Source organism: Arvicanthis niloticus, chromosome 29 (genome assembly GCF_011762505.2).
Source record: "Arvicanthis niloticus isolate mArvNil1 chromosome 29, mArvNil1.pat.X, whole genome shotgun sequence".
Lineage (NCBI taxonomy): Eukaryota > Metazoa > Chordata > Mammalia > Rodentia > Muridae > Arvicanthis > Arvicanthis niloticus.
The window spans coordinates 7440129-7454247 of record NC_133437.1 but is presented as its reverse complement, the minus strand read 5'-3'; the positions used below and the strand labels follow the sequence as shown (position 1 = coordinate 7454247).

The 14119-nt window shown below is 39.8% G+C and overlaps 1 protein-coding gene across 1 annotated transcript in view; it reads left to right on the top strand.

The window, feature by feature from the left end:
- The window catches only part of Adgrv1 (adhesion G protein-coupled receptor V1), a 514991-nt gene that overhangs the window by 20146 nt on the left and 480726 nt on the right, over nt 1–14119 (top strand). Inside the window, exons 2-7 of the mRNA XM_076927075.1 lie at nt 4192–4373; nt 7339–7488; nt 7835–7930; nt 9672–9776; nt 11582–11695; nt 13393–13958. Of these exons, the coding sequence (XP_076783190.1) occupies nt 4192–4373; nt 7339–7488; nt 7835–7930; nt 9672–9776; nt 11582–11695; nt 13393–13958 (1213 nt within the window). The remainder of the gene's footprint in view (nt 1–4191; nt 4374–7338; nt 7489–7834; nt 7931–9671; nt 9777–11581; nt 11696–13392; nt 13959–14119) is intronic.

Sequence of the window (14119 nt, the reverse complement as noted above, 5' to 3'; positions counted from 1 at the left end):
CTATAGTTTTAGAGCTCCCCTCAGTAAAGGTAATAGATTGAAGTAATTCTAAACTTGAAAACCTTGCTCCACTGGGATCATATTTTCAGTACTAATTACCTGGTGATCACCCTGTGCAAGATGCTCGCTAAGTCACTGATGACAGAGAAAAACACCACACACCCCTCTGAATACACTGCTACTGTTTAGTTTTTTTTTTTTTTCAGGACATATCTATCACTTCCAGATTTTGCACAGTTGCTTTATTCGGAAACTGGAAAAGACAAGAGTTGGCTTTCAACATGAAAGACAATTTTCTTTCATTTTCTGGTGCTAAAAATCAGACCCAGGATTTTAGGCATGCAAGGCAACACTTCTCCACACACTCAGCACAGTTTTTAAAAATATAAATTGATTATTATGAAATTAATTGAATTCTTATTGTAGGTTTATAGTTTTCAAAACCTACGTTAGTAAGGGATCTTAACTGCTTTAACCTCCCTTCTAGCCCACTGATCAAAGGTAGGGAAAGAAGATGGCTAGTAGGACAAGGGGGGCGTGGACTTGTTTAGAAGCAGTTCTTTCAAACAGTTCCAGTCTTCACTGTCAGCATTTCAGTCCACTGCCAAAACACCAGACGCTAATCAGCAGCTGTAGCTAGATCCGGAAGAAACCGTGAGACTCCACGGATCTGAATCCAAGGAAGTAGCAAAAAAACCTAGAACACCACTAGAAGTTCTTTGGTGCCTTTCTCTCTATGAAGTCATGACAAGCAAAGATTAGAGAAGAAAGCAAGGCAAACCAATGGCAGAGCATCATCAGCAAAGACCAGTGTTGGTGAGGCCCAATGAAGACCAGCAAGGTGAACCAATGCCAGAGCGCTGTCCATTGTCTGTTGGGTTATACATACACTCTTTCCAAATGTCACCTGTCCTCTCAAGCATCCTCTCCAGAAAAACATTCTATGCCCTTTCACCAGCACCTTCCAGAAACACACCACGTGTCTATTCTCAGCAGAACATCCTCTCATAACACAGCTTCCAGAAAAATATCACAGGACATAACTGAGTCTCCAAGAAACCAGAGGAACTGTGTGCATTCATGTGTATAAAGTACTCACATAACACTGTATAAACAAATATTTGCTCTTGCAATACTATTATGTCATTACATTTTTTTCCATTTGAGATGCATGGAATCTTAAACCACATCACCAGAATAGGTAAAACAACAACAACAACAACAAAAAAAACAAAACAGAACAGAACAAAACAAAACAAACAAAAATAAAACAAAAGAGGAAGCCTGTAGTAAGTTTCCATTTGTGGCCTTGAAAAATTCAGGAGTTAACTTACAGCTACAGATGCAGGCTTTGACATGGCCCCACCACGACCTGCTCCTCACAGTTTTAAGCTGTGTGTTTACAAGGGTACCCAGTGAACTCTGCAGTCGAGTTAAAGGGAATGAATAGTTTCATAAATTGTGGATCCCTGGGACTCAGCCTTCATCTCCTGGGTCAGAATTTCTAAGTGACAGTTGGCTTTGTATGGATTGCAGGGGTTAAGGCATAACACGGGGCAGATTTGAGAACTGTGTGGTGTGTGGTGCCATCACCTTATGCTGTCTTCTTATGTTCACCTTTCCCACCTCGGCATTCAGATGACCATTTGCTTTCTGCAACTCAGGTTCTATGCTAGCTCATATTCAAGGACTGAGGTTTGTTTTCTCTTAACATAGCAGACCTAAGTCGCTCTCTCTTTTTACCTGGGTGGCCCCTGTTTACCCTTTCATCCTTTGGCATTTTTATTATCCCTTGGTCATTCCTTTCCCATAGTTTGTCAGTATTGGTGTGTGAAATCTCTCTGGCTTTTGAATCCACAAAAGATCTTCTCTACTTCACTGTAGTTTAGAAACAGATGGGGGGCGGGAGGGAAAGCCAGGACCCTGGCATGTCTGACTCCTGGTCTGTGTTTGTTCCCTGGACTCCATTTGAACTGTGTCTCCATTTGTGTGATTTTACAATTAAGAGGCATGTGAGACATCACCCAACCGAGTGAAACTGTTTGTCAGAATACACTGCATGGAGTGTACTCCAACTAAACTTTAAAATACGTCACGGAGTTATACATTTGGTACCCCTTAAATGTAAAGTCACGTGTAGCCATGTAGAAATACCATGTGTATGACACGTCGTTGCTTTTTTGACTCCTGGAGTAGGTGACGTGCCTGTGCTTTGGGCAAGTCCTATAGAATGCATGAATGTGTTACTTCTGTGTGGCTGGCCACGTAGATCCATTGGAATCTTAATGATCTTTGAGATAAATTGCTCTCATTTTTAGAGGTACATCTGCATCACAAAACAACAGTCCTCCCGTGGGGCCTCGGCAGGGTTGTGCTTTTCAAAGCACTTGAATCTCATGCAGCTAAAAGCAGGAACAACGTTTCTGTTCCATAAACACATGGTCAGAGAAAGAAATAGGAATTACCAAAAGCCAACAGGTTTGGCTGAATTTGCTTATTCTAAAGCAATGTTGACATTGTTCTAAGAAATGTTAGTAGTTTAGCCATTAAAAAAAATAGGAAAGAAATGTAAGCCTTGGAAATTTACCATTTTGGAGGGATCAGCAGTTTCAAATAATTGTTTTTAAAACTTAGGAAAAAGTCAAGGAAAATGCAGACACCAACCAAGGCATCAATCAATTTTCAAGTTTAATTCCAGCTATTTAGTTTCAGCTGTCGCTTAGAAGCTTTATTTGGAAAAGATGGACTTAGTTACTTTTCCATGGTGGTTCTTCTTGGATGAAAGGCTAAGTTTCAGTAAGTTAAAAAACAACTATTTTTCCATATTTTAATAAAACAATTTGTATTAATGTTATAGTATGTAAAGTTTTGGTACATGTATACATTATGTTTAAGTCAGATCACAGGTTTATCTTCCTTTATGCTTAAAGCACTCAAAATTCTAGCTTCATAAAGTAATATTTTTATTATCTGAGAATTTTATAGATGTGTTTGGACCCCTCAACTCCTCCCACCTCTTTTTCCTCCTCTCCCTGTCCACCAAATTCATGGTTGGTTTCTTCCTTACGTTTCCTCACTGGAGCTTGCTCTGGAGTGTGGTTGACCTACCATCATAAACAATGGTCACATCATTAAATAAAACAGACTGTCCCCCTCTTAGCAGCTATCAAATGTCATTTGCTCCTCAGCTAGCTGTGGGATTTCATGCTGGCCTCCATGCCTCCATGCCTCCATGCCTCCATGCCTCCATGCCTCCTTGCCTCCATGCCTCCATGCCTCCATGCTGGCATTTGGTCTGGCTGAAACTGGAACAGGTCTCCTGAATGTTGTTATATTCACGGAGAGTTCAGCTGTACAGCTGGCCTGTTGGGTCTGCACAAACATCGTACACTCGAAGCTATGGGCAAATGCTGTATACTTGAAGTTACCCACCACTTCTGACTGCTGCCTCTTAAACAATCTCTCCTTCCTTTTTTCCCAGGGATCTGTGAGCTTCATGGGGCGTGGGGTTGTGTTATGAAGGTGCCATGTGGGGCTGAAGACTCCAGTCTTTAAATGTTGACCAGTTGTCATCTGTTGCATGAGGAAGCTTTCTTTGATGAGGTTGAGGTCTGAGAGTATAGCAATAAATCATTTGAATCATAAAATTGTTTTTTTCCCTACGCTGGCACATCGAGTCTTTGTAGGACTGGGTGTCTCGTCTCCCACTGAGGCCAGACAAGGTGGCCTAGTTAGGGGAACAGATTCCATAGGCATGCAAGAGATTCAGGGACAGTCTTTGCCTCAGTTACTGGAGGACCTGCATGAAGACCAATGTGCAGGGGCAGCCTCGGTCCAGAGGAGGAGAGAGGGATTGGAGGGAGGAGCTGTGTGAGGAGAGCACTGGGAGGAAGGGGATTGATATTGGAATATAAAGTGAATAAATTAATGGAAACATTTCATAAAGCTTACAATTATCTTGATGAAGAGGATAAATGCAAAAAGGTAATTTCAAATAGTAAAAGAAAAAACGTAAGTTATGATCACACACATTCGTCACACATTCAAGTTGGCTGTCTTAATATCTGATATAAATTAATATCTGATGTCCTTATATCTGCCTTAATTGCTTATTTTCTTGTTCTTTGTAACACTGAGAACAAACGAGAATAATCAGCTAGCTTTATGACTTTTTATTTTTTTTTCCCCTAGGGATGATCTCTTCACTTTTACTAGTATATCTGTCAGCCTTGTTCATCTCTCTTGTATTTGGAGAAGCAGAAATAAGATTCACTGGACAGACAGAGTTTTTCGTTAATGAGACAAGTACCACAGTTATTCGTCTTGTCATTGAGAGGATCGGAGAACCAGCAAACGTTACTGCCATTGTGTCGGTAAGAAATGACTGCAGCCATGTTTTTAATCAGATGCATGTGACACATTTTAGTCTCAACAGAAACATTGTTAGCTGTTTGGGGTTCTGAGTCTGAGTTTCATTATGATAAATGATCTGGAGAACTCGCTGTTGTATCTTAATCTGATTCAGAGAATGTTCCAGTGTCACCTTGGATATCTGACAGGGGCATTTTCAAGAAAAAGGCTAATTATCTTAAATCATTTATATGTTTGTTTTCAAACAAAACTATTTTATTTTGTGTAATTCGAATCATAGGATCTTTTTTTCAGACATTCATTGTAAGGTATTTTTAGGTAAAAATATATGCGATATTTAAAAGGCACAAATCATAGAAAAAAACACCACTCAGGGAGTCACTGTTGGAGAAATGAAGTATACTAACATAACTAAGATTTATGTAGATTATATAAATTCTGCACTACATAAAGTTTAAAGTTCAGATGGGATGCTTTATCTTATGTGTTTATGCCTATTTTTACCCAGAAAGCAATGTCATATGGCCAATAAATATATTTCTATGCCTTAAAACTTTGGGACAGAAATACTGCATCTGTCTGTTGCTTGTTTGTCCATGCTCACATGTGCATACGTGCACACAGATGCACACATACACTTCTGTGTGCATAGGCCAGGTCAATGTCAAGTGGCTTCCTCTCTGTCTCTGTCCTTACTGAACCTGCCACTCACTGATGGGTGCCTCATTAGTTCTCACCAGGGACCCTTTGTACCGCCACGCCCACAGCACTGAGTTACAGATGAGGGGTTTGCCACCCATGGGGAAGGCACTTTATCAACCAACCCAGCTTTTAGCTCTTCCAAAGTGATTTTTTAAAGCAATAGGTTATTTATAAAAATATTGAAAAAAAAAACCAAAACAAAAGAGAAAGCCTACCTATAAAATGAACCCAGTGTTATAATTTTGTACAGCTTTGTTTCTGCTCAGTTTGACATATTTGCATACATTTTGTGAGTTTGTTTCTGGTTCTAGTGCACACTGTATTTGATGGCATTCACTGGTCTTTGCAGTGAATGTATTTTGCTTTCCTTGGGAGATCGCTGTATTCCAAACATTCCTTAATCACTTTTCGTTGATGTTGATTCCAGGTTTTGCTGTCTATAGTGAATGTCATTCTGAATTGTTTATAGATATGACTGTTTCCCTGTATTTTGGGTTTTTAGAATGGATTAATGTATTTTTATGTCTGTTTAGTGGGCCTTTTCTGAACGATTGCCCTTTTCCATAGCAAGTTATCCGAACAGGTTTTCCATGCTCCTCTTGACACTTTCCCACTCATTTTGATTTCTCAACTGTTGAATGTGGGTCCCTGTTCTGGAGGGCTCCCTATGAAGATTTCAGGCCTGGACGGGTGCGGGGGGTGGGGGGCGGTCCAGGCCAAGGGGTTAGAGTGTGAGCAGGGAGGGGGAATCGCCTTCACTGCCTCCACTGCTTCCGCCCATGTCTCCACTGTCACCACCCACCCAGTTGCTCCCAGGTGCTGCACCTGTCTCTGTGCACTGAACCAGCCCGGGACGGTGAGAAGCCAGCCAGCTAGCAAAAAGGGGCCTGAAGGCGCTTTGAAGAGCATATCTCTTACCAAGTGTTACAGCTCTTGCGACAGAAACTCTTGGACAACAGGATGATTCTCGCACAGCTTTACTTCTCCCAAATAGGGTTCTTATATCAGTTTTGGGGTGGGTTAGGGTAACAGCAGATAACCCCTATTGGTTTGGTTTGAGAGCTTGGCGATACCTCATTCACATGTGGGAGAGCCTGAGACACTGTTCCTACATGACTGATCGCCATAGACCTCTCTGTGGGAGGGGCTGTGGAGGGCTGCAGCTAAATGAAAGGAACCAGGGGCCCAGGAGTAAGGCAGAACACCTACCATCCCATTAGGTCCAAGGTTGAAGGTCTGTGCTCGACCAGGTATCCAGCTGCCTCTCACAGCCCACCGCCCCACAGTTTAATACTTATTTTTATATAAACTAGATAATGACTAAACTTTCCCAGAATATGTTCTTATTTCTCATTTGTGCTAAGTAAATTTTCCTAGTGGCCAAATTATGAATTTTGAACTCCAGTGAAGGAAATGTCAGTTGTCTAATGGAAAAAAAAAAAAAAAAATATATATATATATATATATATATATATATATATATATATATATATATAAAACTATCTGCTATAAGATTATCAGTTTGCTGTGGGTCTTACTAGTAACATTGCATCCACAGATTAGGATCTTAAGAAGGGCAGTACTCATTAATACTTTGAGATGCTAAAATATTGGGTCTATTTCAGTTGCTGTGGATAGTATAAGTACAATTGTAGGTTGAAGGTTTGGGGAAATTATAGCATCTCCTCAATTTTACAGGCCGCTTCCCACCTCTCTTTGTTAGAGTTTTAGTCATAATTTGTGTAGTCTATAGGTTGTAGTCTATATCAAATTGAGTAAGAGACAGAGGAAAAAAATTGGAATTACTTTTCAATGAAATTCTTAGTTTTTTTTTGTGTGCAATTAACCTTAATTCCACAATATAGTGGAAATATTCTGTATGTAGTGATTTACTCTTGTGATATTCTTTATTACATTTATTTATTTATTTATTTATTTATTTATTTATTTATGTGTGTCTATGGACACACAGGTAGAGGTCTGAGGACAAGTTACAGAAGCTGGTCCTTCTTTCCTCCATGTGAATCCGAAATGGACCTCAGGTTGTCCGTCTTGGCTCCAAGTACATTTACCCCATCTTGCTGGTTCTGTGGTATTTCCTCAAATGATGAGTCTTACTTGTTGCTAAACATTGGTCTTTGGGAATCCTACTGTAAATGTCAGTGCCACTTGATCTCTACCCTTCCTCCTGCCTGCTTCAGTGAGGACTGGCTTTGCTTGCTCAGCTCTTTGTTAAATGAGCATGTTCTGTTTCGCACTTGGTAGCTGAACGGAGAAGACACTGGTGACTTTTTTGATACATATGCCGCAGCATTTATTCCCGCTCGAGGAACGAACAGGACAGTGTACATAGCAGTGTGTGATGACGATCTTCCAGAGCCCGATGAAACCTTCACTTTTCAGTTGACATTACAGGTAAGTTCTTCATTCTCCTCAACACTGAGTTCATAAGACGCCTTCTAACACTTGAAAATGTACTTAGTTAGTGATAAGGCATGGCGCGTATCTCGTGATGGTTTCCGTAGATCTCTTCGACAGATGTACCATAGTGTGGTTGAAAGTCTGTTTATAGACTCGTGTGCTCCTGGCTAGTAGAAACACCACTGAAGAGAATGTCTCCATCCCCCGGAAGTTGTCAACCGCATATAGATTCTTAGACGAGGTTTATTTATATACTTTTAATAACTAAAGACAGAAATTCTGCTGAAAGATGATTTTTCTTCTAATATTTAATGTATTCATTTGTTTGTTTTCTCTTTAGAAACCCTCAGCAAATGTGAAACTTGGATGGCCAAGGACTGCTTCTGTGACAATCCTATCAAATGACAATGCATTTGGAATTATTTCCTTTAGTACGGTACGGTTACAGTGGAGACTCTAGTAGTTGCAAGATACTGCTACATCCAGTTTTCTCTGGTCTGTTTTTCCTGGTGTTGGCTAGAGCTATTCTGTTGTGAGATTAAATGAGGGTAGACACAGAAAAAAAAAAAACCTGCAGTAAATGTAAGATTAATCTGCAGATGCGATAGCTCTTCCAATTAAATTCTCAGATATTTTTAGTAATTCATATTTCATGGAGGTGAAGACTCGGACTCATCTCCTGAATTTTTTTTCCCTGTGATTTCCTCTCTCTCATCAGGTTCTTGTTCTTCTAGCTTATCCAATTTTCATAGGGTTTTATTTTTAAAAACAAACACCCAAGACAAGTCTTTCCTGGAGAGAAAATTTTATGCTAAAATTAAAGGTTGTGTTCAACACAACTGGATTTGGATACCGAGTAGGAGGCTATAATAATCTTTCTGATAGTCTTTTTGAATTCTGTTGCTAAGCGACATTTAAAAATCTGATACCACATTCTCTGGCTTTTTATTCATTTTCCATTTTTGAACACTCTGCCACTTGTGTGCATTTTCTGTGGCAGCTCTGTAAAGTCATCTTTGCTGAAGATAAGTGCACTCTTTATGCTTGAGTTACCTTTATTAAAAGGGATGTTTTCCTAACTTAAATTTAGTAGATATTTGGTAACCTGACACTACTGTCATTCATAGACATTAATTTCATAAATTAGGGATTCTTGAAGCGATTATTATACATGTTCTTCTGTTTAGCTTTCCCCACACCTTCTTACCCACGTCTGCCTCCCCACTGAACCAACCTCCCAGTGATTTGTTTAAGATCTGATTCTCTTTTCTTTGACCTCCTCTCTCCCATCTTAACTCTCTCTTTCTTCTGACAGTGTGCATCCTAGGCTGTGGGGATGAGTCCTAGGCTCTGGGGTTGGTCGCAGGGCTACTAGACCTCTGACAGACTCCACATGAACTCCATGTCATGTACTCAATAGCCTGCCTCTATCTCTCGCTTTTCAACAATTATATTGATAGTGAGCATGGCATTGGCAGAGTGGTAAGGGCCACCAGTATTGAATACTCTGCCTGTGTCAGGAGGTAGGAAGAACTCTTGGTAATCTAGTCACAGACCTTTGAGACAGCCCTCTTAGCCCCATTAATCGATGGTTCTGACATTGCACCTCCAGAGATGTCCACTGCTTTATACAAGTCTGCACTCAATGCTTTTTTTTTTAATCCTCCTCATCGACCCTGGGTTTCAGCTGCTGCCCACAGTGGCCTGTTCCAACATTGAAGTTCCCCCTGTTTCTCCTCTTCTGGGTCTGAAAGTCATTAACAACTTTGTGTCTTAAGTGACCTTCTGCCTGGTGCTGAGGCAGGAGTGCATAACAAGTAGTCCTAGTGAGCTGCTAGCTTGCTCTGGATGCTTGGCTTATTTTTGCGACCTCCCTGGCTCCGTGGGGGCTTTCATCTATCATCTTTTAGCTGGGGAGCCTTCAAGACTCCTCAGAGCAGATGCGGGTAGGGCCGAGAAAACCTGTTCAATGCAGGCTTTGTTTTTCTTTACACTGCTTTTCTACATTCTCATTTTAAAAAAATCATCTATAGTTTATTGATGCTGGGAGTACACACTGTAATAGTACAATATGAACTGATTTGCTGTGGCATTTAGCGTTTCTAGGGCAGTACTTTTACCGCATCTTCTCTCTCTCTGATTGATCAATGCCTGATTAACTTTGCTCTTCCCAATAGCCCTCATCAATCTCAGTGATTGAGCCATGGAGCAGAAATGCATCTGTACCTCTCACTCTCATCAGGGAGAAAGGCACCTACGGAATGGTCACTGTGACTTTTGATGTAAGTTTACTTTGAAATAATTTTAGATAATACCATGTTGAGTCCATATCACATGACTGCAATTCAAAATAATATCAAAATCTTCTGTGTGATAAATATCACACTGACTTAAAATGAAAGAGTCCCGCTTTTTACAAACTTTGTGGTTAATAGAGAAGTATTTTCTCTGCTGCTTCTATGTATTAAGCATACATGAAACTTAATCATTTTAGATATAGGATAATAATAGATATAGGATAATAATAAACAATAAAATAGATAAATGGCATTAATTATATAAAAATTCTGTAATCCTTATGATAATCACTTTTTTGTTTTTTTGTTTTTTTGTTTTTTTTTTTTTTGAGATAGGGTTTCCCTGTGTAGCCCTGGCTGTCCTGGAACTCACTCTGTAGACCAGGCTGGCCTCGAACTCAGAAATTCACCTGCCTCTGCCTCCCAAGTGCTGGGATTAAAGGCGTGCGCCACCACCGCCCAGCGATAACCACTTTTAAAGCTATACAGTTAGCACTCACGGATCACTTAGGTTGATAAACATTACTTGCTGTGCTGTCTGCATCCATTTCCTCAGGACATTCGATAGATGGTCTGGACAGCAGTTACCTCTGTCCTGGAGGCTCATGGATATTGCACAGTGTAGTGAGAATAACACACACTGTAGGGAGGCACATCTTATTGCTTCCCACAATGATATGTTCTGAAGGTCACACTGAAATTTTCAATTTACTTTTCTGTTCTGTAAAGTCTTAAACATGACTTAAAATTTTAGAGTGTTTGAAAGTTTTTGATACACTCCTATTTTAGTGATTAATTGTAGCACAAGTGGATTAGATATTTGGATTAATATGACACAATTTTACTGTGACATAGGAGATATTTATTATTTATAGATGTCTAGATCAGATGATGTCTCTTTAACTGTATTAGAACTCAAAGTAGGGAGCTGAGGAGATGGCTCAGGGTGAGTAGCACTTGGCATGCTAGCAGGAGGCTCTTTTTGAATGCTCATAACGCAGGAAAGGCCAGGTGTGAAATCCCAGTGCTCTACAGTGGAGGCTGGAGATGCTGTGGAAGCAAACAGACAGACTGTCTGAAGCAAGGTGGGAGTCAGGGACCTACACTAAACACCCGTGTGTACATGCACATACGCAGTTCACAAATGCACCAAGATTAAAAAAAAAAAAAAAACAGAACATAAAATAGCATAAGACAATAGATACAGAAAAACCACACAGCATTCAACTAAAAATGCAGGACTCTTGCAAATTTTATACAGGAAACCTTAAGGAGGAGTTTGCTTTACAGTATCTGTACTTAGGACCTAAGAGATAAGGTATGTGCTGCTCGCTGAACGAGTTAGTGAGTGAGATTACACATGCTCGCCTCCCGCCTGCAAAGCAGACGTTCTCTTGCTCATTTTAAAGATAAGCAAAATGCTACATGGTTGGTTGTCAGACAGCTTTCCCAAGGTCACATAGCCAGTGTTGGAGTTAGAACCACTTCTTCACAGGAATTACTTGTCTTCGATATTTTTCTCGAGAGATGTGTTTCTCCAGCTTCCTCCCCAGGTTTAATATAACAGTTAAAACCCTCAAACCTTAGAAAACACAACTTACTCTAACTATAGTCAAGGTGTGTAATGGCATTACAGATCCTGACGTAATTAGAAAGGGTGGTGTCTCCCAGACAAACTCATATGTTTTGTGTGAAGTATCTTTATATTTTAGAATTTTGCTAGCAACACAACAGTAATTTTTTTTAAAAGATATTTTGTTTAACTGGTGGCACTGTTTATTTCTTTGCAGGTATCAGGTGGCCCAAATCCCCCCGAGGAAGATTTGAATCCAGTTAGAGGAAATATCACCTTTCTACCTGGCAGAGCAACTGTAATTTACAACTTGACCGTACTTGCTGATGAGGTCAGTACTTGATGTACTGTTAAGTACACAGAGGAGGCAGGGTCAGTGACGGAAACTTGGAGAGAACTATTTTTGAATATGAAATCGTATTTATTATTTGAAATTACTCAAGGGTGCAGAATTAATGTGGCATACCCATTTACACGTTAACCACGGCTAGCAAACTGTTATTTGAGGATGTACCTTGCAAATACTTACCTGATTTATTTCATAATAGATTGTGCTTACGGGGCTGGAGGTGTGGGGAGGCTCTTGCCTAACATGTGCAAACCCCTGGCTTCCATCCCCAGTGTCTTGAACTAAATGTAATATAAAGATTGAAGAATTTTAAACATCTGGTTATTATTTTTGCACTAATCATTTAATATTTGAACAGGGGCATCGGTGATCTTCTAGCAACCATATTTTCATATAAGTTCAAGGAAAATTCTATTGAAATTGATACTTTTGTTTAGATTAAAATATTTATTTATTAGTGCATGCGTGTTCATAAGCACAAGCTTTATACACATAGGTTCTGGGGATTAATCCCAGGCTACCATCTTATGTGGCATCTTTAAAATGATGAGCCATCTTGCAACCTACTTTGTTTAGATATTTGTAGTTTCATAGTCACAGAGAAGATTTTATAGTGTAGTCCACTGCGCATTTACATTTGCAACAGAGCTCAATTGCAGAACCAAATCTGAATGGTAGTGCACAGAGATGTCTCTCATGAGCTAGTAAGAAAACCTTCCAAAGGTATCCAGTATAAGAAAACAGGAGAAACAGACAGAAACATGTCGCTTCCTCCAAACTCCTGTAACCCAAGTACCAACAACACCTAAAGAAGAAAATTCTTTAGAAACGTTAGAAGGGCAGATTTCTATCGAACAACCCAAGACATTTGGTAGACATCAATGATCTTATTTTTGTAGGACAGGAAATCAACAAAGGCTTTCTCCTCAGAGCTCCCAGGACTAGGTTATGATCCGTGTAAGAGGAATTAATTACTGATTTTGTAAACGTAAAAGATTTATTATTGTATTTTGGGATCAGCGTCTTTACTTGGATATATTTCTACGGATGGAAGCAGAATTACGTGGGGTTTTACTTCATAAATTCATAAAATTCATAAAAAGTGGAATTAACAGAGAATGGAGAGCTTGAACCTCAAGGCATGGTGGAGATTAGTGCAGGGTTTCTCTGTAAGCTGTAACAAACTATCCTCTTGAGCAATGTTGCATTTTCTGGAGAAGTGATGTTCCAGAGAGGCACGGTGTTCTCTTATATATCATAGAACTGACTCCAGAAACAGACATCACAGAGAGAGATGCAAGAGAGTATACTTTCAAGATTCTAGGGTATTAGTAGACTTTGAATACTCTTTAGAAGCCCCACCAATGATCTGAAGTTGACAAGGATTCAGTCACATTTGGACTTGTGTGTTCTTTACAGTTTTTCCAACTCTGATCAAAATTCAAAGAAACAAATATGCATCACTAACTCTTCCAAGAATTACTTTATTACTTTTTATTTTCTATCTGAACTGAAAATGCATCAGCATTGGAAGAGAGCTTAGTGTATGGACTCTGAGCCTCTTACCGCTCCCCTCACTTCATGCTTTTCGGTTTCTATGGAACATGCTCGTGGTTTTATTACTTGGGACTGTTTGTGGATATTTTGGCTACTGATGTTTTGCTTGTATCCTATAACAGGTACCAGAAAATGATGAAATATTTTTGATTCAGCTGAGAAGTGTAGGAGGAGGAGCAGAGATTAATTCTTCTAGGAGTTCGGTTGAAATCATTGTGAAGAAAAACGATAGTCCTGTGAACTTCATGCAGAGCGTGTACCTGGTTCCTGAGGAAGACCACATACTCACTATTCCTGTGGTTCGTGGCAAGGATAGTGATGGAAATCTGATCGGATCTGATGAATCCCAAGTGTCAGTCAGATATAAAGTTGTGACTGGGAATTCAACAGCACATGCCCAGCAAAACATTGACTTCATTGATCTCCAGCCGGACACTACTCTTGCCTTTCCCCCTTTCATTCATGAATCACACCTGAAATTTCAGATAATCGATGACCTCATACCAGAGATAGCCGAAGCATTTCACATTATGTTACTGAAGAACACCTTGCAGGGAGATGCCGTGCTAATGGCCCCTTCTACGGTACAGGTCACCATTAAGCCAAATGACAAGCCATATGGAGTTCTTTCATTCAACAGCATTTTGTTTGAAAGTCCAGTTATAATTGATGAAGATACAGCATCCAGGTATAATTTGCTTTAAACTTCTAACCATAATTATTTTATGGTCATTACGTGATTTAATTTTTATGGTGCTGACACAAGGCTGAGCTGATAGTGCCATTTCCACTATGACTGACTGCTTTATTGATTTCTCTTTTAATGTGATTTCATTATTACAATGAACT